The following is a 25,172-nucleotide window of genomic DNA, read 5'->3' as shown; positions in this document are numbered from 1 at the left end:
CAATTTTTTTATTTTTTTATTTACTTTTGTCAATCATATATAATAATAATAATAATAATAATAATAATAATAATAATAATAATAATAATAATAATAATAATAATAATAATAATAATAATAATATTTTAATTTGTATACCGCCCTTCTCCCGAAGGACTCAGGCAGATAAAATATAAATACACACAGTAATTAAAAACATCCCTTAAAAAACTAATTCAAATGCCCAAAAATGTTAAAAAACGTACTCCCCCGTAAAATAACAAAATTTTAAAAACCCATCCAATAAAAATAAAAATCAGGCTAGTCCAGCCATACGAAATAAATAAGTTTTAAGTTCATGCTAAAGGTCCTAAGGTCAGGTAATTGTCAAGTCCGAGGGAAGTTCGTTCCACAGGGTGGAGCTCCCACAGAGAAGGCCCTCCCCCTGGGGGCCGCCAGTCGACACTGTTTGGCTGACGGCACCCTGAGGAGTCCCTCTCTGTGGGAGTGTACCGGACGATGGGAGATAGAAGCCGGCAGTAGGCGGTCCCGTAGATAGCCCAGTCCTAAGCCATGGAGGGCTTTAAAGGTGGTAACCAATACCTTGAAGCGCACCCGGAAAACAACAGGTAGCCAGTGCAGTCTGCGCAGGATAGGTGTTATGTGGGAGCTCCGAGACGCTCCCTCGATAACCCGCGCAGCTGCGTTCTGAACTAGCTGAAGTCTCCGGGAGCTCTTCAAGGGGAGCCCCATGTAGAGAGCATTGCAGTAGTCCAGGCGAGAGGTAACGAGAGCATGAGTGACTGTGCATAAGGCATCCCGGTCCAGGAAGGGATGCAACTGGCAGATCAGGCGAACCTGATAAAATGCTCTCCTGGAGACGGTTGCCAAATGGTCTTCAAAGGACAACCGACCATCCAGGAGCACGCCCAAGTTGCGTACCTTCTCCATCGGGGCCAATGATTCACCCCCGACAGACAGCCGCATCTGCAGCTGACTGTACCGAGGTGCCGGCATCCACAGCCACTCCGTCTTGGAGGGATTAAGTTTGAGCCTGTTCCTCCCCATCCAGACCCGTACGGCTTCCAGACACCGGGACAGCACTTCGACAGCTTCACTGGGGTGGCCCGGGGTGGAAAAGTACAGCTGGGTGTCATCAGCGTACAGTTGGTATCTCACCCCAAAGCCACTGATGATCTCACCCAGCGGCTTCATATAGATGTTGAACAGGAGGGGTGAGAGAATCGACCCCGCGGCACCTCACATGAGGCTCCTTGAGTCGATCTCTGCCCCCTGTCAACACCGTCTCGTCCGATCAGAGGTAGGAGGAGAACCACCGATAAACGGTGCCTCCCACTCCCAACCCCTCCAACCGGTGCAGCAGGATACCATGGTCGATGGTATCAAAAGCCGCTGAGAGGTCTAATAGGACCAGGGCAGAGGAGTAACCCCTATCCCTGGCCCTCCAGAGATCATCCACCAGTGCGACCAAAGCTGTCTCCGTACTGTATCCAGGCCGGAAGCCGGACTGGAACGGGTCTAGATAGACAGCTTCATCCAGGTACTGGGGTAGCTGACACGCCACCACACTCTCTACAACCTTCGCCGTAAAGCGAAGATTGGAGACTGGCCGGTAGTTCCCTAAAACAGCTGGGTCCAGGGAAGGCTTCTTGAGGAGGGGTCTCACCACCGCCTCTTTCAAGGCCGCGGGAAAGAGCTCCTCCCGCAAAGAAGCATTTGTAATCCCCTGGAGCCAGCCTCGTGTCACCTCCTGAGTAGCCAGTACTAACCAGGAGGGGCACGGATCCAGTAAACATGTGGTGGCGTTCAGCCTACCCAGCAATCTGTCCATGTCCTCGGGAGTCACAGGATCAAAGTCATCCCAAACCACCTCAACAAGACGGGCCTCAGAACCCTCGCCTGGATCTACCCAATTTTGATCCAATCCGTCCCGAAGCTGAACGATTTTGTCGTATAGATAACCGTTAAACTCCTCGGCACGCCCTTGTAGGGGGTCCTCCCGCCCCTCCTGTTGAAGGAGCGAGCGGGTCACCCGAAACAGGGCGGCCGGGCGGTTATCTGCCGACGCAATGAGGAGGAAACGTAGGAACGCTTCGCAACCCTCATTGCCACTAGGTAGGTCCTACTATAGGACCTAACTAGTGTCCGGTCAGCCTCAGAGCGGCTGGATCTCCAGGCACTCTCTAGGCGTCTTCTCCGGCGCTTCATCTCCCTCAGCTCCTCAGAGAACCAAGGAGCTGGTTGAGACCGACGCCGGGTCAGAGGCCGCAAAGGCACAACACGGTCCAAAGCTCCAGCCGCCATTCCCAGGCCGCAACTAGCTCTTCAGTCGAGTCGTGGGCCAGGTAAGATAACAGGTAAAAGTATAAACATAATTTGGATACATCAAAAGAATAAGTAAAAAAGGAATATTAGGACAGGGATGGTAGGCACATGGGTGTACTTATGCACACCCTTACAGACCTCTTAGGGATGGGGTGAGGTCAACAGTAGGCAGTTTAAGCTTAAAGTTTTGGGGGTTTGGGGAAGAAACTACAGAGTCAGGTAGTGCATTCCAGGCATTGACCACTCTGTTACTGAAGTCATATTTTCTGCAATCAAGTTTGGAGCGGTTTACCTTGTTTAGCTGAACAATGTACTGGAATCTAGAGTGAAAGTTACACCATTATTGCTAGCACTGGTTTAGACCTTTCTAAGTGGGGAATGCCTTCCTTCCTTCCTTCCTTCCTTCCTTCCTTCCTTCCTTCCTTCCTTCCTTCCTTCCTTCCTTCCTTCCTTCTTTTCTTCTTCCAGTTAATAAAAAAGAGAAAAAGAAAAAGAGAAATTGGAAACAGATTCTTGTTCTTCAGGGGACAAGTGCTTCTTGAGAGTCTAATTGTACTTCCTGTCCATATGCTGCTTGTTTCTCAATGTGTACCTTTGTAAAGTTTTAGCTGTTGTCACCACTTCCTTCAGCCATTCATTTCTGATTTTTTCTCTTTACTGGATAAAAAAAAGGGTAAAATGCTGCCCAGGAAAAAGCTTCTTGTACAGAGGTGGCAGGTGGCGATATTGAATTACAAAACAAGCAAGGTAAATCAGGACAGCCATTTTACTTTCTCTCTTACCTCACTTTATTATTCCTACAGAAGTTTTGAGAAGCAGGAATTGTTCTTTCCATTCCCACAGCTGCTTCCATTCTTACAGTGTCTCTGCTAAACCTCTTTGTGCCTAGATCCCAGGCTGAGGGAAACAGCCCAGTCTCCATTTATGGATATTAAAGCACTGAGTTCACCCATGATGGCCCATAGAAAAAACCTCTCACTCTTAGAAATTACTAAGGCATTATAAAACGTAGCTGTAAGCAAAGGCGACAAAAACATGTGTATGACGCACAAAGTAAAGATTACTTAACTCAGAAGTCGACTGAAACATAGTGAAACATACTCAGGAAATACCTCTTGGTCATCTATGAATTCAAATCACCATTTGAATTCATAGTAGAATGGTAGAATGTACCCTAAAATACTGAAAGAATTTGCACTGATGTTTTAGTCAAATCTGTAAGAAATCCTGCCACATGCCTAAAGAAGAGCAAAGGTTGCCTATCTTCATATATAGTCCAAGAGGGGAGCCAAGAACTATTGAGCAGCCCATTTTGTAATAATATTTAGGAAATTTCTACAGCAAACTCTAACACAATAAATTTGTCAATATTTTGAAAACAATGCAGTGATTACTAGAAGTCTACATAGATGTGTAAAGAACAGATTTACTTCACATTTTTTAATTGGATGCCTTCCTTAATAGTTTGTCAGAATACTATGAACATAATACACATTTGACATAAGCTAAGAATTTGATATTTGTCCATAACCTTCCAATTAGCAATCTAATTATAAATGGGCTATTTGAGGTGAATCTCCAACATGTATAGAGGTGGGGAGATTAATACTTTAGAAGATAAAAATGAAAAAAAAATACCTTGGGTAAAGAGTAGGCTAAAAATAACAAACTGAAATAACAGGCATGAAGTATAAAGTTCATTTAGGGGGAAAAAACAATTAAAATGCCCAGTTATCAGACTTCATAATAAGTAAGCATGAATACTGTTCTGAATATAAGTCAGCAATTTAGCCACTAAAAAGACAAACACAATTTTCAACTGCATCATTAGAATGATAGTTTCCCAATCACCGGAAGTAACAGTTACACAACATTCTGCATTAGCCAGACTCTCCCTTAACTTACAGAATTCCAGTTCTGATTATATCTTTCAAGAAATTCAAGACCAAATTCAGAGGGGGAAAAAAGGATCAGGGAAGTGGAAATTATGTCCTACAAAGAAAGTTGGAGGAATAGGGGATGTTTAGTTCTCAAAGGAGGACTGAAGGAACTGTTGCAACAGTGGAAGGATGTCATGCAGAAGAATACTAGGGTTGGATCCACAACTTGTAATAATTAAATATATAGTATAGCTTATTTGCCTGACATTGCAGAGAGCAGAACATGACATAACACCTTTACAATACTAGAAGGCAGATTCCAACTGAACTGAAGGAAATCATCTTAGTATGATTTAATCTTGGATTCCTGTCCCAAAAATGCTTTTTCAGGAGACAACTGGACTTTCTTGTTTTACTTTTGAAGACGTTTCTTCAAAAAAAAAACCACCCCAAAAAACCCCAACAAGAAAGTCCAGTTGCCTCCTGAAAAAGCACCTTTGGGACAACCATGAATTGAATGACTGAGAATCTCTACAGGCTTTTGGATCCGTGTGTTGAGCGATGAGCTGGGCTCAGTGATCTAAATGGTCCTTTCCAATTCTAGGATTCAAGGGAAAAGAGTGGAGCTGACTGGAGTGACTTCCTCAACCTTGCATTTCCCAGAAATGTTGGATCACAACTTTCAAGATTTTTAAACAATACAAATCTGTGACATACGAACATAATTTTTAATTATAATTCAACCTATGTGTCCCAGATTGGGGAGAGATATCTTAAAATGCAGAGACCCAAACTGGTTAATCCCCACTGATCCCCTAAAGCGCTGGATCTAATCACTGCCTCTCACTCTTGCAGGATAGGTGTGAGAGAGAAAAAACGGGGAAACATGGAAATTCCTCGATGCTCCTTGGAGGGGAGGGGAAGCCCTATACAATTTTCAAAAAGCGCGCATGCTTTCGCAAGCAACAGGGCTGCAAATGCAACTCTTTCCGTCCATCATTGGAAAAAAATCTGAAGGAAGTAGAAAATAAAGTCGTGCTGTTCGCCGGCCTCGGCTATAGACCCGGCACCTCGCATCCTCACGACTCCAATTCGCTGCCGAAAAAACAGTGCTGGGATTAGCTTTCGCCCGCCCTCGCTTCACTTCATTTCCATGGCGACAGGCGGAGGAAGTAAACGAGACTTGAAGCTAACTCCGAGTTCCCAGGCGCCGCCACCGACTGAGACGCCAAGAACTTTGAAATAAATCCTCCAGGCGTATCTGGGCAAGTCTCGGAGAAAGGAGGCGGTGGGGGGGGGGGGCGCTTCACAGGAGGGCGGTTGAATCACGGTCGTAGGGAACCGAGATGGGAGACCTGCTGCAAGCGATCTTAGGCGAAGCTGGGAAATTGTGTGATAAATCTCAGGCTGTAACACCAGTGCTTTCCAAACTTGGGTAAATTACCCCGAACTGGGCAGAAGTGGTTTCCTTTTGAGTAACGACACACGAGCCCATTACCGTATCATAACAGGGACATTTTAAATAAGGACTTCCTGACCAGCGGTTTGGGGTAAGGAAGGAAAAGGTTTAAGAAGCACTGCTGTACACACACACACAAAACCCCGACAATGCAACTTTTTTTTCAGGAGGAAAAAAAATTGTTTCCTGGCATTCCCTTTCTACACAATAGTTAAAGGTTTTTTTGTCTGTTTTGGCACACCTGTGCCAGCACATTGTTCATTGCTGAATTTTCATTTCTGGATATTGCCAAAGAAAACTGGGGAATTGATTACCATTCATGAGGGTTGGTTGCTGTATTGAGATAAAGTTGAAGAGAGGCTGGGAGGATAAGGTGAAGGCAGATAAGAGACCTTCCTTTTGCCCAGATATGGATTGTCATAACCTAGTCGTTTACTGAGATGGATTAAAGCTCTAAGAGATGCCACTTTGCCTTTGTTGGCTGCTTCAGATTAGCAGAGCCATCCTTCCACAAATGATTGCATATATTGTGGTTTTAAGGCAGCAGTTCTGAACCTGTGGGTCGGGACCCCGTCGGGGGTCGAATGACGATTTGCCAGGGGTCGCCTAAGACCATCGGAAATATGGGAAGTATACTTGCGAGTTGAAGAATTGTGCTCTAGTGGTTGACTTCACAAGCCAGCTGCAGGATCTTCAAATCGCTAGCCTAATTCGGCTTCAGGAGTGATCAATTTAAAAAGAGAGAAATCTTTGCTCTGATGTCTCCCTCTCAAGCCAGCTGCAATCACTCCCAATCGCTAGCCTAATCTGGCTTCAGGCGCGATAAACTTAATAGGGGAGGAGTCTCCACTTTAATGCCTCCATCCTCAAGGCAAACGCAAGCCGTTCAGATCGCTAACCAATATGGCTTCAGGGGCGATAAATTCAAAACGAAAATAATTTTACGGTTGGGGGTTGCCACATCGTGGGGAATTGTATTAAAGGGGTCGCAGCACTATAAAGGTTGAGAACCACTGTTTTAAGGCATCGCGTGGCATCTGAGCACTGCACAGTTGCATCCATCTTTTTGGCCCCTGTTGTGTTGTCTGTCATTCAAGGCTGAGCCAGAAGCCCTCTGTTTTGCTTTATCTCCCCTCCCCTCATATCAGATTGATTCACATGCACTTTTGCACTGATTTAGATACAGTGCAGTAGGAAAACTCTACGGCACATATCAACGTTTAGCCTAAAGTTGTTTCAAATAATTTCAATTTATTAACACTGAAAATTTCTCTCTCTCTCTCTCTCTCTCTCACACACACACACACATCTCACTCGTGTCCTCATGCAGCCTTCATAAGCCTTCCAAAATAAATTCCCCTTCAACCCCTCATTCTACCTATGTTAAACTCAGCTCTACCTTTGGAAGGAACATGGTTGCTGATTTCAAAAACATGAGACTGACACATTAAACAATATCCCAGATTGAATGTCCATGTGTGACCACATTCTAATGCCTGTTCTTCATACTATTCTTCATTCCACCTATAGATAATGGCTATGCAAGAGCACCTGCGAATAAAGGAACGTCACCGCTGTTCAATAACAGCTCTTGGCTACCATTCAGCTCGACGGGAATGTCTCACTGGGTTTGAAGGTGAGTCCATGCTAGGAAGGAACATTTTTCTGGGGTTCTAACTTTAAATATTTGCATCTAACTCCACTCCAGGGCCAGCTTCCTGCATCTTTCATGCTATGGCTGGTTGGGTCTGAATGGCAGATAATAACATCAGTTTAACAGGTCTAATTTCGGTTACAACAAAGATGAGAACAACATTTAACTTTCTGTATGTACCAAGAAAATGCTTTTCTGTTCCATCTATACATATAGATGGATGGAATCTATAGTTATACATATATAAATAAAAATTCCAGGTTCTTCCTGAAGTGGACTCCTGTTCACATAAGTAGCATGTCACCTTTATTACTCTGATCATAGATGGAGTGATCAAATGGTGGGACATGGAAAGTGGGCACATGACCTTGTGCACCAAAGAACATGCTGGCTGGGTCACCCACTTCCTTTCCTGGATACAGGCACGGCTCCTCTTCTCTGCCTCCAATGACAGCTCTGTGCTGGTTTGGGCTCCAGGGGGTACAGTGCTTGAGCGTATTCTGGTAAGAGTGGCACCTTATGACACCTTAGGACTAGGAATCCATTCATAATAAGATCAGTAATATGTTTTCTGAAATCACAAGCTATTGTACAGAATTGATTGCAGGAGTTCAAGAACTTTCCCCAACCTTGTGCTCACTAACGTTCTAGTCCAACGGTCATCAACTGGTGGTCCGTGGACCACTGGTGGTCCTTGAAAAATTTTTGGTGGTCCACAGAAAAATTATTTGCAATTTTTATATTGCACTAAATCAGGGGTCCTCAAATTACAGCCCCTGGGCCGGATACGTGCAATGAACGTTTGTGTTGCCTTCGGGATCTTTTTGTGGGGGTCAGAGGGGGTCAGAAATTTCAACTTGGGGGTCTTCTTCAGCTTCCTGGTGTGGGGCTTTGGGCGAAGGCTGGAGGGAAGCGCTGCTGGTGGCGAAGAGCTGGAGAGCCTTGTTCCAGTGGGACTGCATCATGGCCTGGAACTGGCTGACCATCTCAGCCCGCTAAGCCTCCAGGCGCCGGTACCTGGCCTTGCACTCCTGCAGATCTTCCCTCTGCTTAGAAAGCCTGTGCTCCTAGTCCTCAGTGAGGTGCTTCTATTGAGCCTCCTTCTTGGTCACATCCAATTTGAACTGAGCCAGCTGTTTTGCCAACTGTTTCTCATGGGGGCTGCTTGCCTCCAACAACTGCTTCCTGTTGGGGCCCTCAGGAGCCTGGGGAGGGAGGAGTGGTGGGAGGGGAGGGGTGAATAGAGGCTGGCTTGGCACCCCTCCATGAGTGACATCTAGTTGGCCACACCCACCCAGTCACATGACCACCTACCCATGCCCACCCAGCCGATCATTAGGCAGATCATATTAGTGGTCCACGGGATTTAAAATTATGAATTTAGTGGTCCCTGAGGTCCAAAGGTTGGTGACCCCTTTTCTAGTCACCTTGTATTCACCATGCACTGCAACTCCAATAATCCCCAGCTCATGGCAAACATGGTGTCATAAGGTTATAGAATGATTATGTCAGGAACTTGCCATTCAAGGGTATTTCAGCCTTGAGAATGATTCCCTGGGGCTTCTGGGCCCCTAAAATTATCTTAGAAATCTGCCTTGGAAGCATTTAGAAGCCATTTAGTATTATAAGAACTTTAAAAAAAAAATCTCTGAGCTGTTCCTTTAACAAGAGTGGACTTGTCTGCCTGTAGGACTAAAGTGTCTTACTGGTCAGTCCTTCCACTGAGACTAATTGTGTTTAGATTGTGCTTTGGCAGTGATGCTTTTCTCAGTCTCTATGTCCTTTAGGTAGATCTGCCTCCTTTTTTTCTCTACAGTTGGGCTACCCCATCTTCACCTTGGCAATCAGCCTGGCTCGGCATCTCCTTCTTTGTGGCAGCAAAGGACGCCTGACAGTTTTCCCCTTGGATGAAAAAAGAGAATCTGGGCACATAGTCAACATTACCCAAAGCTTTTCTGAATGGACTCACAAAGACATTGTATCCTGCATCACCTGCCTTGACAATCACATTTATACTGCTGGGTGAGTTTAGAAGTGGAGATAGTTTTCCCGCTATAGGCAGGTTCAGAATCTAAATATTTTGGATGCCAATAATAAATTATAGCCATTGGTATGCCTGTTTTTGACAATTTGGTAATCTCCAGATTTGTAAGATAGGATTTCTCCCCTTTTCCCCAAATTCCTGTGACCACGTCAACAATCATATTGGCTGGAAGTCATGGGAGTCATAGGACCATATATGTTGGAGAAGGTCAAATAGCTGCTTTGTAATTTGAAATCCTGTGTCCATTGTTGATGTTACAAGAAGAGACTTATCAAAAGGACCCCAGAACAGCTTAGAAAAAAAAAGTCTTGTGGGTACTGGATTGCTCTGAAGGACAATTATGTGAATTACAGCACTTTTCTGAAAATAGAAGCCACATTTTGCCTGTACCAATTAGGTTCTCTGGTATGCTTTGAGTTGGCTACTGAAAAATTTAAACAAAGCCTACTGAATCCAAGTTCATCTTTGGTTGATCATTCCTCCTCACCAATTCCAGGTATGACAAAAAACTGCTGATCTTTGACACTTACCAGACCGCAGGCAGAAAAGGCTTGACAAAGAAGCAGTGCATCTCACGTGCCCACAATGCAGCCATCACCCATTTGATTCTGGTGCGCCAGCAAGAAACTACAAGGTACAAACTAAATGAAGGACTTGATGTTTGGCACTTTTTTTCCTTTGGTGCAAGCTGAAAGAGGTGCCTTTTCCTCTGAATTATGTTGTCATAATGGTTGGACTATAACAAATGAAAGAGGTAGACGTTTGGGGAACGTGTTTACCACAAAGAGGAACTGGACAATTCAGGGTTTAAATAGAAGTGCTGGCAGAGAGAAAAACAACTGAATGGTACTATAAACAGAATTGTTGATGGAAAAAGATTCTCTCCTGGTTCCAACATACAGCATTTGTTAAATGTGGGGTATTAACCAGCTGCTTGAAAACTCCACTAGTGCTCCATTCACTGTGGTTTCCTATTTCCTTGAAGCACTGACATGGGAATTCATTTGCAGGGTGCTTTCGGGCTCCTTTGACCAGACTGTTGGCATCTGGTCCCAGGATGGCAAGTTGATCCAGCGCCTCGGCCCCTTCATCAGTAACATAACTGGACTGTGCTATGTAGCACCCACTGGCCTCATTTGGATTACTAGTGGCACTTCCCAGCCCACCCTTTATGAGCCGCAGTCTGGAGAAATAGTGAGTGACACAAGAGTATTTGATGCAATTCTGCCAATCAGCAGTAACCTAGACCCTGTTGAATGGATTTGTGATTGTAAGGAGCCCTCTGCTGGCAATGCTTGATATTACAGTTGATAGTCAGAAAAAAGAATAAAGGCAATTATGGGCACTTACCACACCAGTTCACACCCTAAATCAGTGGTAGTCAACCTGGTCCATATCGCCCACTAGTGGGCGTTCCAGCTTTCATAGTGGGCAGTAGGGATTTTGTCCGATAGCACTTTCCTTTTTTTAATTTAATTGACTTTTTAAAAAATGTTCATAGCATTATTTAGAAATTTTCATTAGGTTTTCATAAAATTCCCCATGACAATTTAAATTTCTGAAAATATACTATTTGTATCGCCCGCGCATAAGTTTAGTTCACATTACGTAAGTGAAACTAAATGGTGCTATAGTGCGACCGTAAACAAAAGAGCCTCGTCCCAGAATAGCTTGCGTATCTCTCCCCGAACCGGTGGGTGGTTAGAAAATTTTACTAGTAACAGAGATACAAAAGTGGGCAGTAGGTATAACAAGATTGACTACCCCTGCCCTAAATCCTCAAAAACAGTCAGGGCAATCCATGATTGTCTTTACTTCTCTCTCTCTGTGAAATGTGGGATAAAAAGGCAAATTTGCCTTGAGTTGAGCTTGAATCCTTGTCATTGTCATCCACAGGATGGTTCCCCCCAGGGGTGAAATCCAGCAGGTTCTGACAAGTTCTGGAGAACCGGCAGTGGAAATTTTGAGTAGTTTGGAGAACTGGCAAATGCTACCTCTGGCTGGCCCCAGATTGGGGTGGGAATGCAGATTTTACAACATCCTTCCCTCAGGAGTGGGGAGGGAATGGGATGGGAATGGAGATTTTGCAGTATCCTTCCCCTGCCATGCCCACCAAGCCACGCCCACAGAACTGGTAGTAAAAAATGTTGGATTTCACCACTGGTTTCCCCCCCCCCCCTTTACTTACTAAGCAGACCCTGACCCACCCCATCCCAAGGAACCTCAGTCCTTCAGATTATTCATCCAAACCTTAAAACAAGTCCAGCCCTGTTCAGGGATTTTTTTTTAAAAAAAGCCACACTTGGTTAGGGTTAGAGGACTTGAATCTGTAGAATGGGTGAGGCAAGATTTCTCTCCTATGTAGAAAATGGCCACTCTAGCTGCACTGCAACCAAACAGGAAATGAACTCACCCACACCGCTCTCGAGTTGCTTTCCAATCAGTTCAGAACTTGTGTGAAAGTGGCCAGCCACAGCATTTTCCCACACAGAAAGGTTTTGTAGACTAACCTTGGCCAGTTTGCTTTCAGGACTCATATAATATAATTGTCACCCAAATCTGGGGGATGCACAAATACTTTCCAAATGTTTTGTTAAATTCATGGGGTGAAAGTACATGAGCTATGGTTAAATATCTATTAGGCAAAAAAAAAATATCTGCCAATCCAGAACCCATTTACAAATACTTTGGGCTTGTCAGGCTACAGTAATCTGAGCTGGGTAATCCTACAGATCAGGGGTGAGTTTCAGCAGGTTCTGACCAGTTCTGGAGAATTGGTAGCAAAAATTTTGAGTAGTTCGGAGAACCGGTAGTAAAAATTCTGACAGGCCTCGTCCCCATCTATTCTCTGCCTCCCAAGTCCCAGCTGATCTGGAGGAAATGGGGATTTTATAGTATCCTTCCCCTGCCATGCCCAAGCCACACCCACCAAGCCATGCCATGCCCACTAAGCCACACCCACAGAACCGGTAGTAAAAAAAATTGAAACCGACCACTGCTACAGATCCTTCTTGAACTTACTAGTCAGTACCACTAAGGGATCTCCTGAGGTCCGAAGCCATTGCTGAATGATACATTGCATGCAAAAGACTCACAGTGTAAGTTCTGGCCATAAGCGCACAAACGTGCCTACCGTTCCTGTCCTATTGTTTTTCTTTTCTTCTTCCTATATATGTTTATATGTGTATATACTATATAATCTTTTTGTATGATGTTGTGACAAAATAAATAAATAAAAAATAAATAAATAAAATACCAAACGACGTTGAATATTAGATGTTTTAAAGATTTGTTGGTCTGACTCTTGACTTCTAATCCATATAAAGCAGCTTCTTCTTTTCTTAGTAGTTGTTCAGCAGGAAGGATTTTTCTGTGAGGGGGTAAAATTTCATCCCTGTCCATTCTTAGGGAACATATTCCTTCACATTAATGACTTCATCTTACCGTTGGTGAAAAATGTTTCTTGCAAGTGTATTCCTTGCCTCTTGAGAACTTAGACCCATTTTGCCAAATTAATGACATAAAGACTGCACAGAACTATTTTATATTGAAACATTATGATGCTCTTTCAAATGTCAGCAGCAGATATAATTAAGATTAAATTCTAACTGCCTGAGCTGTGGCTTAGCTGTTGTTTCTTTCCATTATTGTGAACAGTGTTTTTCATTTGTGGTTTCAATCAAGTCGGTGTTTCAAAGGCTGCTTGGACTCCTCTCATTGTTTTTCGGGATTTTCCAATTGCTCCAAGACATGTTGAAAGCTCACATTTTTAAAATAAAAAGTTACAATTCAAGAATATTGTTTATCTTTCTGGGGTTCTTTTCTGTAGCTGTGCAGCTACATTTGGCAAGAGCTTTTCAAAGCATTGTCATAAATGTATCTTTTTCATTTCCTCACAGATAAAAAGGTTTTGGCTACACGTAAACAGTAAAACCATATTAAATAGCCATCTCTCTTTCAGGTTTCACAATTCATATCCACCTTCCAGGACAATCAGAAGGATGAGCTGGTTCTCCAGCAGCTCCTCAGCCTGCCAGACTCAAGGCATGTGATTGGTGAGTGATACCTCTTCCCTCAGATTTGCAAATCAAAATTTCATCTGGCCTTCCAAACCTCTTACCATGGATTCCGCCGTCATATCCTATAAACCAGGGGGCTCCAAACTTGGCCACTTTAAGACAACCATGCTGGCTATGGGGAGTTTTGGGAGTTGAAGTATACAAGTCTTTAAATTGCCACATCTGGAGACTCCTGCTATAAACCAATCCTTTCACGTTCTTAACATAAAATTACATTTGTAAAAGAGTCAAGGAAGACTTGATGTAATGAGTAAACCAGTTCACCTCAATCTGATACATTCCACATGTGCTAGAAATGCATCTCCTACTATTCGAGGCATGGTGGTGCAGTGGTGCAGGCTATCTCATTGCTGACTCTAAAAATTCGATTCTGAATGGCTCAAGGTTGACTCAGCCTTCATCCTTTTGAGGTTGGTAAAATGAAGACCCAGATTGTGGGCGTCAATATGCTGACACTGTAAACCGCTTAGAAAGGGCTATAAAGCACTATGAAGCTGTATATAAATCTAAGTGCTATTCCTTGTGAACATAGACAAACTGGCTAATAATTCTGGGATTTACAACCTCATCTGATCTAGAATACATCAAGTTACAGAAAGTTAGGTCAGAGTATTGTATGAAAACTACTGGAGATCTAGTTCAAGCCATTCAGCAATAACGTTTGATAATCTTGGGTCTGTCCCTGTTTCTCAGCCTAATAGTCTCTATAGTTACTTTATAGGATTAACATGAGGATAGTATGAAGGAGAAATTTGTAATGGAGGGAAGGCAAGCAGAATATAAAGTTCTCAATCAAAAAAACATCAATTAATTTAGCAGAAATTAACTTGGAGAAGATAGAATTTTCCCAAAAGCTGAGGTGACTGAGTTGAACCATGTTTCAAGAACTGAGTCTCAATTTAGGAATGATATTGGCAGTGCAGTTCCAGGCTAATTTCTCTGCTCTGGCTGAATGAGTATGTTCACTTGTTTTGCAGGGATAAAAGATGGCTAGGAGGATAACCAGGAGTGGAAACATTTGTCCACCGACCATCCTATGAACCCACTTCAGCTGACTGGGACTTCTGCTGCTAATTCTAGGAATTATAGTCCCAATAAAAGTGGAGAGCATAAGATTGAGGAGAGTCTCATATGTTTAATTTGGCACATCAACAAATCCCATTTTCAATATTTTTTTCAGTCAGACGTTTCTGTTCTGCAACAATATAAATTGAACTGATGATTATTTTTTTTAAGTAGAAAAATTCCAGCCATAGCCCTTCTTTCTCGAGTTATTATATAACCTGGTGGCTGATAAGACCTTTTAGAGTAATCCAAGTAACCTTAAGCAATCCCAAAAAGATTATTTTAGGTAAAACATATTAAACATATGGTAAAACATATGTTAGGTAAAACATATTAAAGAGAACATATTGTTCTCTTCTCTTTTGAGGCATAGCAAAACCACAGCAAGTGGTGATCTGGCGCTACAGTGAGTTGGGTTGTCTAACGCTGCTGCCTTGCAAATACTCCCTGGAATGCCTTGCTTATGGTAAGTAGCCACGCATTACCCTGACTCCAGGGATAAAATGCTCCCGGTTTGGACCGGATCGCCGGTAGTGATAGTGGTGGGTGGTTCAGAGAACCAGTAGCAAAAATCCCTGCCCCCTCCCCCCCGTCCATGCCCAGCTCAGCCACACGATCGTCAGAGGTTTTTTTTTTACTTTTAAAAGCATTTTTTCTACAACCTCTTCAGCCAAATAGGTTGTAAAAAATGCTTTTAAAAGGCTCTGGCGATCCCAGCTCAGTTGCCTCAGAGGCTTTTTTTTTTTACTTTTAAAAGCATTTTTTTCTACAACCTCTTTAGCTGAAGAGGTGATAAAAAATGATTTTAAAAGATTAAAAAAAAGCCTGTGACAATCAGAGCTGAGCCGCGCGATCATCAAAGGCTTTTTTTTTAACTTTTAAAAGCAATGCTTTTAAAAGTAAAAAGATTGCACACCACAGCTGATCTCACATACACACGCCCCACATGCTGTTCTACTTACCACATGCCTCCTTTTGGCGTGCGCTGTGTGCGCGCACCTCACATTTGGTGCGTGGTGTGCACTGCACATGCGCAGCCAGCGAACTGGTAGTAAACTGGTTCAGATTTCACCACTGCCTGACTCTCATCTGCTCAGCCTCAACCTGCACTGGATCAGGGAGTATACGTTTTATCAGATGCAACAACTCATAGCCAAAATAACCTTTCGAATGAATCAAGCCAGCTAGTTAGTTAGTATTTGGCCTGAACTTTATATCATCTCTTCAGCAGTAAACTCTTTGGCTGGTTTACGAGGTCCAAGTTACTTTTGGTTCACCTTTTCATTGTTATCTTTATTAGCCAAAAAGGAGCCCATTTTGCTCTTCGGTGGGGACAGCAATGGAATGTTGCAAAAATGGGAAAGAAGCTACAGATCTCCCTTCATTTACAGGTAAAGGTTTATCACTACATCCAGGCACTGATGTAATTTGTTCAGAGATTTCCATTGCCCAGAAATGGATTATTAGTGATGTAACTAGTTATATGCTGAGACCTGCAAGCTGCTGCTGATAAAAAGAGGAAACACAATCCTTGCTGATAAGATGCTTAGCATATTAATGCTGGGGTTTTGCTAATTTCCAGATTTATGGAGTTTAATTGCTAAACTTTCTATCTTCATTTGATCATTATCTTCAAGAGCACTTGTCCATGAAAGAGACACAAGGCTGCAGTGTGCTACGATCTGCAAAGAATCTCACTTCCATCTCTCACTTAGGCGAGTCTGCCTCTTTCATTTGTACTGTATGAGAAGTGGGTGCTATGCATCCTCTTTCCTGTCTCCTCTATTTGTGTTCTAACCTGCTCTAGTCATACAGCAACTCAGCCTCACCCCCATCACCCAGGTCTCCACAGCAATGTCTCTGGTCTTTCTTCTCTTGTGGCTCTGTTCACACCATAACTTGTTTTCTGAATTAATTTATTTTGTGGGTTTGCAAAATATGCCAAACTATAAATAAACTAACTGAATAGTTAAGTTCACCCGAACAGTACTAAGCCATTAAACATCCAACTACCATTAATGCTAATCAAATTTAGCAGGTTGTACGAATGTATCTGCGAGTTATTTTTTAAGACTTTGATTAAGTACTTTGTGTAAACACAGATTGTGTATCTGTTATATTCAGCAGGGAATCCTTCCATCTAGACGAAGTCCACTTGGAGCGACGAGGACCTTTGGCTGATCAGATAGAGAAAGGCCATCAGAAAGAATCGGAACCTTGTCCAGAATCTGCACAAAAACTGAGGGCTTGCAGTAGGCTCCGAAGTTGTTACAGCAGATCCCAGACCAAAGCCAAAGGCACAGAAAAAGAAAAGCTAGGGTTCACTAGGTATCTATCAGGATCTGGTCTCTCTGGATACAGGCTACTATAGCCAAACTAAGAACATTAGATTGAGTTATTTCTGCCTTTTTCCTTAGAGGTGAGATAGGCCTTTCTCCATCTGTTTCATAGATTAGTGCTAATTAAAAATGTTTTCCTCTTTGCTATGCCAGATAGCATAGCCAGATAACTTCAAAGAGATAGTAACTACAATACAGAACCTGCACATATACAAGGCTATATAGCAATAGCAGACTTATATACCGCTTTACAGTGCTTTATAACCCTCTCTAAGCAGTTTACAGAGTCAGCCTATTGCCCCCAACAATCTGGGTCCTCATTTTACCTACCTCAGAAGACTGAGTCAATCTTGAGCCTGGTGAGATTTGAACTGCCAAATTGCAGGCAGCATGAGGCAGCAGAAGTAGCCTGCAATACTGCACTCTAACCACTGCGCCACTGTGGCTCTTGTACAGTCTGGGATCAAAGCTTGTTACTTAAAAGTTGCTTAGTTACAATTGCCAAGCAATTCTTTAAAAAGAATCCACACCTTCTTACCTGTTTTGCCGGGGCGGGGGGGGGGGGGAAATGTATGCAAGAAAAAGGAGGGAAAAGTTGGGTTTGAGTTTTCAAATCAGACCTTGAATGCTGATTTAGGGCAGCTTTGATAATCAAACCCTGGTCCTTGACAGGGTCATCTTTGTCGAACAGCTGGATATTCTAGTGATGTCAGCAACTAATGGGAATATTTATCTCTGGGAATTTGAGACCTTCATCCCAGGTGCTGAGCCCATCGTCCAGGTAAGAACAAACTCTTCTTCCTGTGATTGGATGGAAGGCAGTCAAAAACACATCTTTGCCAGTCATCTTCAAAGAGTAATGACTTTACCTTCCTACATAGGAAAGCTACATCAGATAGATAGACATATAGCTTTGGGTGTGGTGGGAATAGTTGACTCTGAACGAAGGAATAGTGATTAGAGGGATATGTGGCCTAGCTAGTAACTTGGACTCTCTCCCAGGGACCACAAATATTTACTTTAACACCTGTGCAACTGACAAGTGTTCCCTAACTTGATAAACTTAATAATCTCCAAACTTGGACTTCAATTCCTACACTTCCTAGTTATTATAGAAATACTGCCATAGTAACTAGAAACTTTAGGACTTTAAGTCCAAAAAATCTAGTAATCATAAAGTTGGTGAAGGCTGCAATAAACTCATGGGTGCATAATAAAATCCAGGTGAAAGATTTATTGCAAAAAAAAAAGGATTCAGGAACTATTTGATATTTTTCTTTCTGCTACAGCAAAATATTTCTGCATTGGAGCAAGACTCCCAAACACTAGGAAAAGACTGTGCTCAAGATGAGATGGTCTGTGACCCTTCAAGCAGCTGTATCTCGGGTAAAAATAATTCAGAATGGGATAGAAATTTCAGAGACATCCCAAAAGAAGCATTGAATGATCTATTGCTGTCCAAAGGCAGTGTAGTGAAAGAAACTGAGGCACTGTAAATGTGGGCTGTTATCAGTTGTCTGAGCTATTTTGAATGAAAACACGGCCTCTAGAACTTATTGGGTTTTTTGGTTTTGGTTTTGTTAGACTGATCAAACAGATCTAGTGACTAAATTAGATGACCGTGGGCTTGATGAGACATAAGAACTACAACATACCACAAATGTATGGCACTATTTTTCTTTTATATGCGACTTTGAGAATTCTTCCCTGCTCTTCATTGGTGTCTATCTTCTGTTTATCTTAGCAAATGATTTTTGCAGGTTATCACTGCCAGGCTAATGTTTCTGGATTTTAAAAGGGCCTATGGGTGGAAAAATAGAATATAAATCAAATTGATATTTGTTATAAAAGTAGTGTCAGTTCAGTTGCATCGTGGTGGAGTGATCTCTCTTTTCTCTTTTCCATCCAATCACTGTTTCCCCATATCATTATTTTAAATAGATCTCATATGCAGGATAGTATTGTGTGGACACACAGGCATGATTACAGCACTTGCATTGGTGACAAATGAGAATGGTATTCACGCCCCTTATCTGGTAAGTGGAAGGCTGGAGAAAGATTATATAAGGTACATGTCGATCTATGACCCATTAAAAGAGAATAAGATTATATAAACATAGACAATTTGCACAGTAAATGAATTAATACTTCGTATCAGTTAAGTGCACTATATCAGAAAAACTGTTTTGTGACTGTATCTGGCATACAAGTGTTAACTATAAATTTTCATTGTTCCTGCTGATTTCCCACTTGATGAATCTTTAGTCTTAAAATGGCTTTGAACTAGATGCCTTTTCATATATTTTTTTAATTGTATGGCATTAGCCAGGAGACTACAGTGTTAATACAGAATACAGGTAGTCCTCGAGCTAAAGACTTTTCTATTTTATCATGCAGGGCTGGCTTAATGAAGTTTTTGTTGGGGTTTTATTATAGTCTTATATTCCTTCAGCCTTTAATTTAAGTGGTTTTTAAATGTTTTTTAACTTTTCTGAGTTGTGCTTTTACCCTGGCTGTAAACCCGCCCTGAGTTCTTCGGGAGAAGGGCGGTATATAAATTAAATAAAATAAATAAATAAATAAATGATCACAATTAAGCCCAAAATTTATGTTGCTAAATGAAACTTTATTAAGTGAGTTTTGGCCCATTTTACAATCTTTCCTGCCAAAGTTGTTAAGTGAACCGGTGCAGTTGTTAAGTTAGTAACACAATTATTAAGTGAATCTGGCTTCCCCATTGACTTGCTTGTCAGAAGGTCGCAAAAGCCCAGAACATTGCAGCCATCATAAATATAAGCCAGTTGCCGAGCATCTGAATTTTCATCATGTGACCATGAGGATGTTGCAATGGTCATAAGTGTGAAAAATGGTCATAAGTCCCTTTTTTCAGCACTGCTGTAACTTTGAACCATCACTAAATGAACTGTTGTAAGCCGAGGACTACCTGTGGTTGTTAAGCTGCCTAAGACTGCTAATCTGTTCGGTTCATGCTTGAGCGCTATCCAGAAGTGCACCTCAGGGGGCGGACTAGCTCAGCACTATCCTTTTCATAAAGGATCCCCACAAAGCAAGCATTTTTATACCCTGTAAAGTGGGACCCATAACCCTCTAAGGCTCTTTCCAGCAATCTCTTCATTTGGTGAGAAGGGAGAGAGTGGGAGCAGAGACAGCCTTCAAGGAATGAAGGTATGAAAGGAGGGGAGGGAGAGAGGAGTAAAGGGGGCACAGCCCTGAGAAGCAGGTTCTCACCTGGCCACCTTTCATTGCAGCTCAGTGGGGGATGGGACGGAAGGCTGTGCCTCTGGAATCTTCAAAAGCGCTCCTTTCAAAACGCCTTCTCCAATCTGCCTGGGGACAGCGGGCCTATCCTGGATGTGGCCTGTTCCCAGAATAGGTGGGTAAACCTTCCTGCATTGATTTGATAAACGAAACAGCTTCAGCGTGCTCTCAGATGTTGGAAGGAAAATCCATCTGGTTCAGATCCAAGCCGGGAAAAAAGAAGCTGGAAATAACATGGAGGCTGATTGGAAAGAAAGTTTATCGATGAGCAGAACCACCGCGTGCGGTTCTGGAACAGCTGACAAAAAGGAGTTGAGAGAGGGTGGGGTTTTTTTTTATACCATCTTGATCCCTCTGGGGTTATGTAGGAGTCATGGCTGGCTCTATAGCACGGGTATCAAACTCGCAATGTCACGTTGTCATCACGTGACGTATCGTGACTTTTTTCCCTTTCACTAAACCAGGGATGGGCGATGCATCTGGGCCCATGGGCCACGAGTTTGACACCCCTGCTCTATAGGCAAAAGGGGAAATGCAAATCCTAGGTGTTTGTCTGAGCTAATCTTGTCAATCTTTGGCTTGCCTAATTGTGTTGCTTATCTGGAGTTTCTGTCTGACCCAGTCTTTCTGAATGGATTAGCAAATATGCATTTCTAAAAGCTGGCCTCCTCAGTTTCTGCTTGGGGAAGGGAAACTGGGGCTGGTTTCTGCCTCCCTTAAGATTTTTCCCCATTTCTCCTTTAGGGGAAATATTCTATCCTGCCTTTTTAATATTCCCCAAAATAGTTCATTCTCTAAGAGGGTGGGTGGGTGCTGATGTTATGTCCCCCTCCCCACTTCACCGAGCAAACGCAAAGACGCATGTCTCCCAGTCTTTTTTATTTGCTACAGACCTGATTTTCTTCAGTTGAGGAAATACTTGGCAGTGACTGTGCAAAGGCCTGCCAAATTCTGAGTCCGTTATCTCGTGTCCAAGATCCGTTGCCAAAACTTACTGACAAAGTCCTTTAACCCTCCAACAACCGAGCTGCAGTGCACCCTTGGTAGCTTTTTTGTCTGTCACAAGGGCCACACGGCAGCTCCATCACTTTTATCCCCTGTGGGGTGTGGCTCAATGACTCAGCAATCTCTGAGCCTACCACACCTTTTCCTCTGCTGCGCACGCTTATCTTTTTGTCACTGCCTCGGATCAATCCAGGATTGATCGTCAGCAGCTGGGACTTGGAGCGTTGCCAGGGAGGAGGAGGGTGCGGGAGAGGGAGGCCTTGTCAGCTCCTCCTCCTGGCCTGCAGCTGGAACTTGGGATGGTGCCAGCAAGGAGGGTCCTGGCGAGGGAGGCCTTGCTGGCTCCTCTCCCTCACTCTCCGAATCACTCTTCTCCATGAGGACAGGCTCAGGGGCCGGCTCAGGGGCTGGAGCCACAACAGCTGACTTTCTATATAGAGAAGAATTTCCTTTTCTGAAAGTTTAAATTGGATGCATGAGTGGAGGATTAAAAAGCATCTTCCATGGCAATACGGGCAGTAGGACACATAAGAAGTACAAGTCCCTGCATGGCTGGCTCAGGAATTCTGGGAGTTGAAGTCCATAGGTCATAAAGTTGCTATAGTTGCCCACCTCTGTCAGTGTTGTGCCTTGTCCACCCTCCTCTCCTGAGCCGAGCCCCTCCCTCCTCCTGCCGGGCCTGCTATCAGATTCAGAGTCTGATAATGAAGAGGAACGGCCTGGCATGCCTCCAGGCCCCAGCCCTGGCACATGCCCGGACAAAGTGTCAGGAATGAACAAACAAACCTCACTCCTACAGCATGTGAGCATAAAGCCAGCCACGTGCTAGAATTGCCGGCAGCAGATCCAGAGCAAGGGAATTCACAGTGGACGGATCCCCGCTTCCGGAGATCTGAGAGGCAACGTCAGCAGAAGGAAGGGAGGGGCAGGCCTGGATAAGTGCTGAGTCATGGAGCCACACCCCATGGCCTATATAAAGGTTCTGCTATTTGGCATTCCTTGAGTCAAGCAAAGACTCATCTGGTTTGCTGAAGTCACACCTTGGATTCCTGCCTGCCCTGAGAAATCTGAAAGGAATTTGGCAAAGCTGCAGAGGCTTCGTGGCCACGCTTGATACAGACTTCCCAGACCCGGTCGTCGGAGGGGGAGGGGGACACGACAGTCAGAGAGACTATATCACTAATAATCTGAGTTTGCCAAGGTTCTGTTATCCTTGATATTCACAGCCTACACCCGGGTTTTCATGAAAGGAGAGAATTTGCCTTTTCTACCAGCACTGGAGTTTTCATCTGCGCTTTCAGTTTTCATTGTGCTGACCTGGAGCTCATGGCTGAACTCTGTGGGCACAAAATCACAGTCCTAGCCCTGGCATGGCACCCACAACAAAACAAATGGGTCACTGGTGCTGAAGATGGCACCATTCAACTCTGGGTAAGTAACTTTGTTCCCTGTTTCATGTAGTGATAGGTAGACAGTAGAAAAAGAGATTAGCCCTTACAGACCTGTAATGATTTTCTGACTAAATGCAAATAGTTCTACCTGATGATTATTAGAGAATCAAAGGTCACAATAGAATTTCAAAAGTTATATTTGTGAATGAGGTATATCACTGAAGCTGGGGAATAAGTCTTCCTTGATGGTGGAATTTGTTTTTATCTGGTTCACCTAGAGTAAAGATGGTGGATGTTGTGTGCAGAACATAAAAGCCCGTAGAGGAATCACTTGTATTTGCATTGACCAGATCAATGGATGTATTATGGCAGGAGACCACAATACTATCAGGTAGCCACAGGATAAGACACTTGGTAATAAGGGAAGTGGAAACAAAAAAGGATAGTTTATCCTTGAATAGATTTGCAAGTCTGCCTTTTTCTATTTGCAGGATTTATGACCCCAACTCTGGAGCACTGGTGCAAAGTTACACAGGACATCAAGATTCTATCAAGGGTCTCATCCATGTCCCAGAAATGAAGCAGGTAGGAGGGCCGAACCTTGAGGTACAGCCGATCGGAATTTAGGCTGGGGCCAGTCTTTGGCCTACAATTGGATGGAAGACCAAAACAGTCAGAAAACTCATGAGACAAGGATTGTGGACAATCAGTATGTTTTATCCAGTTCTTGGAGCCTTGTATAGAGTGTTGCCGCTGCTGCTCCCAACTAACTTTCTTCTTTGATTTTCTACAGTACGTATCAGTTTCACTGGATGGCACAGCACGCATATGGAAGGCCTACCATCAAAGCGGGTAGCCCAAGTCCCATTCAACTGGCAACGTTATTATTATCCTACATACCATCTAGAATCCGGATTCTGTCAAACTTTTACTATGGCCTTTGGGCCAGAGAACAGAATAAAATATACAAACCTGTAATTATTAATAAAACATTTTTTAAAATAAAATGAAATTGACATGGCACATTATTATTACAACTGTAGTACAGATGGCAGGGGCAATCATCGAAGTTTGTGCTAAACCTCAACATAGGTAAGATAGATATAACAAACGGTAGCACAAAGCCAAGCTAGAAAGATAATGGCACGATCCTGGTCAGTTAGAAACAGTGACTGATAGACATTGTGCTCTCTACCATGGTAGTTCTTTAAAATGAGATAAATATATTGTCTTCCTAGATTCCCTATATAGAAAGCAATGGGAGCACAGATCCCACAGAGCTATCTCCACATGAGTGTAAGCATTTGCTGAAAAGGGATGCTTTTATACCTTCAACACCACTCAAGACTGCAGAGGGTAGTGAAACCAACCTGGCCAAGGTAAAAGCTAAATGAAATTTCAGAATTAGAATGGAAAATAGATCAAGATGATGGCTCTTGAACATTTAAGAGGAATACATTAACTGTAGTGTGGGATACTGGACTTAAAACTGTTTCGAAAATCAATGTCCCAGATATGTTGTTTAAGATGACTACTGGCATTTTAAAATATATCAATGGACAGAGACTTTCCAAAGAGAGTCCTAAGGACTAGAGTTTGCTATTAGCTTTTGTTAGCCAAGTTGATTTTAAATGATCTTTAGAGCACCACTGGGAGCAGACCCACAGGATACGAAAATCAATTTTAACAGAAATTAAGGAGAAAGACCACACTTGCTCAATAAATGTATGTGTCAGGGTTCCAAGTAACAGACCCAAAGCAATCAAAACTCTGAGGCTTAGACTTCCTTCAAAGAATGAATTTATTGGGAATGTCATATTGGCAAAGGGTGACTGTATGTGCCACAATAAGGAAGCTTGGAATTGCACTCCAAGAGATAGATAGATAGATAGATAGATAGATAGATAGATAGATAGATAGATAGATAGATAGATAGATAGATATTATTAAATTTCTATACCGTCCTTCTCCCAAAGGACTCAGGGCGTTTTACAGCCAAATATAAAACAATATTCATAATAAAAATTAAAAACACTGTAAAAATCTAATTAAATTTTGGCTCACATTAAAAACTATTAAAAACGATAATAGAATCCCAATTAAAAACCATAACACAATTAGGCCAACCCTGCGCGATGAAACAAGAGGGTCTTGAGCTCGCGTCGGAAGGCCCAGAGGTCGGGGAGTGATTGTAACCCTGGAGGAAGTTCATTCCAGAGGGTAGGAGCCCCCACAGAGAAAACTCTCCCACTGGGGGGTTGCCAGCCGGCATTGTTTGGCTGACAGCACCCTGAGGAGACCCTCCCTGTGGGAGCGCACAGGTCGATGGGAGGCTATCGGTGGCAGCAAGCGGTCCCGTATATAGCCCGGTCCTAAGCCATGGAGCACTTTGAAGGTGGTCACCAGCACCTTGAATTGCACCCGGAAGACCACCAGCAACCAGTGCAGCCTGCGCAGGACAGGTGTTATATGGGAGCCACGAGTGGCTCCCTCTATCACCTGCGCAGCCTCATTCTGGACCAGTTGGAGCCTCCGGGTACCCTTCAAGGGGAGCCCCATGTAGAGAGCGTTACAGTAGTCCAGGCGGGAAGTGACGAGAGCATGAGTGACCATGCACAAGGAATCCCGGTATATGAAGGGGTGCAACTGGCG

The 25,172-nt window shown here is 43.3% G+C and overlaps 1 protein-coding gene across 1 annotated transcript; it reads left to right on the top strand.

Annotated features, from left to right (window-relative positions):
* Positions 1 to 5,623: 5,623 nt before the first annotated feature.
* LOC131191524 (uncharacterized) lies at positions 5,624 to 23,478 on the top strand. The gene is made up of 18 exons (XM_058169749.1): positions 5,624 to 5,755; positions 7,195 to 7,300; positions 7,643 to 7,821; positions 9,135 to 9,340; positions 9,859 to 9,996; positions 10,373 to 10,556; positions 13,324 to 13,417; positions 14,874 to 14,972; positions 15,807 to 15,897; positions 16,631 to 16,834; positions 17,518 to 17,626; positions 18,135 to 18,231; positions 18,787 to 18,881; positions 20,115 to 20,239; positions 22,356 to 22,560; positions 22,799 to 22,911; positions 23,012 to 23,105; positions 23,314 to 23,478. Exons 2-18 carry the CDS (start codon positions 7,198 to 7,200, stop codon positions 23,374 to 23,376), a joined length of 2,199 nt encoding a protein of 732 aa, XP_058025732.1. The 5' UTR covers positions 5,624 to 5,755; positions 7,195 to 7,197; the 3' UTR covers positions 23,377 to 23,478.
* The last annotated feature ends 1,694 nt before the right edge of the window (positions 23,479 to 25,172 follow it).

This window comes from Ahaetulla prasina, chromosome 2 (genome assembly GCF_028640845.1).
Source record: "Ahaetulla prasina isolate Xishuangbanna chromosome 2, ASM2864084v1, whole genome shotgun sequence".
NCBI lineage: Eukaryota > Metazoa > Chordata > Lepidosauria > Squamata > Colubridae > Ahaetulla > Ahaetulla prasina.
Note: the sequence above shows the minus strand (reverse complement) of the source record. Positions and strands in the feature narration are given on the sequence as shown.

What these genes read in the sequence shown, in the direction of transcription:
- LOC131191524 (XM_058169749.1), top strand. Translation starts at nt 7,198, where the DNA reads ATGGCTATGCAAGAGCACCTGCGAATAAAGGAACGTCACCGCTGTTCA. An exon ending in GAAAAGCTAGGGTTCACTAG is followed by an intron (nt 16,835 to 17,517) that starts GTATCTATCAGG and finishes GGTCCTTGACAG; the next exon opens with GGTCATCTTTGTCGAACAGC. An exon ending in TTCAAGCAGCTGTATCTCGG is followed by an intron (nt 18,232 to 18,786) that starts GTAAAAATAATT and finishes TATTTTAAATAG; the next exon opens with ATCTCATATGCAGGATAGTA.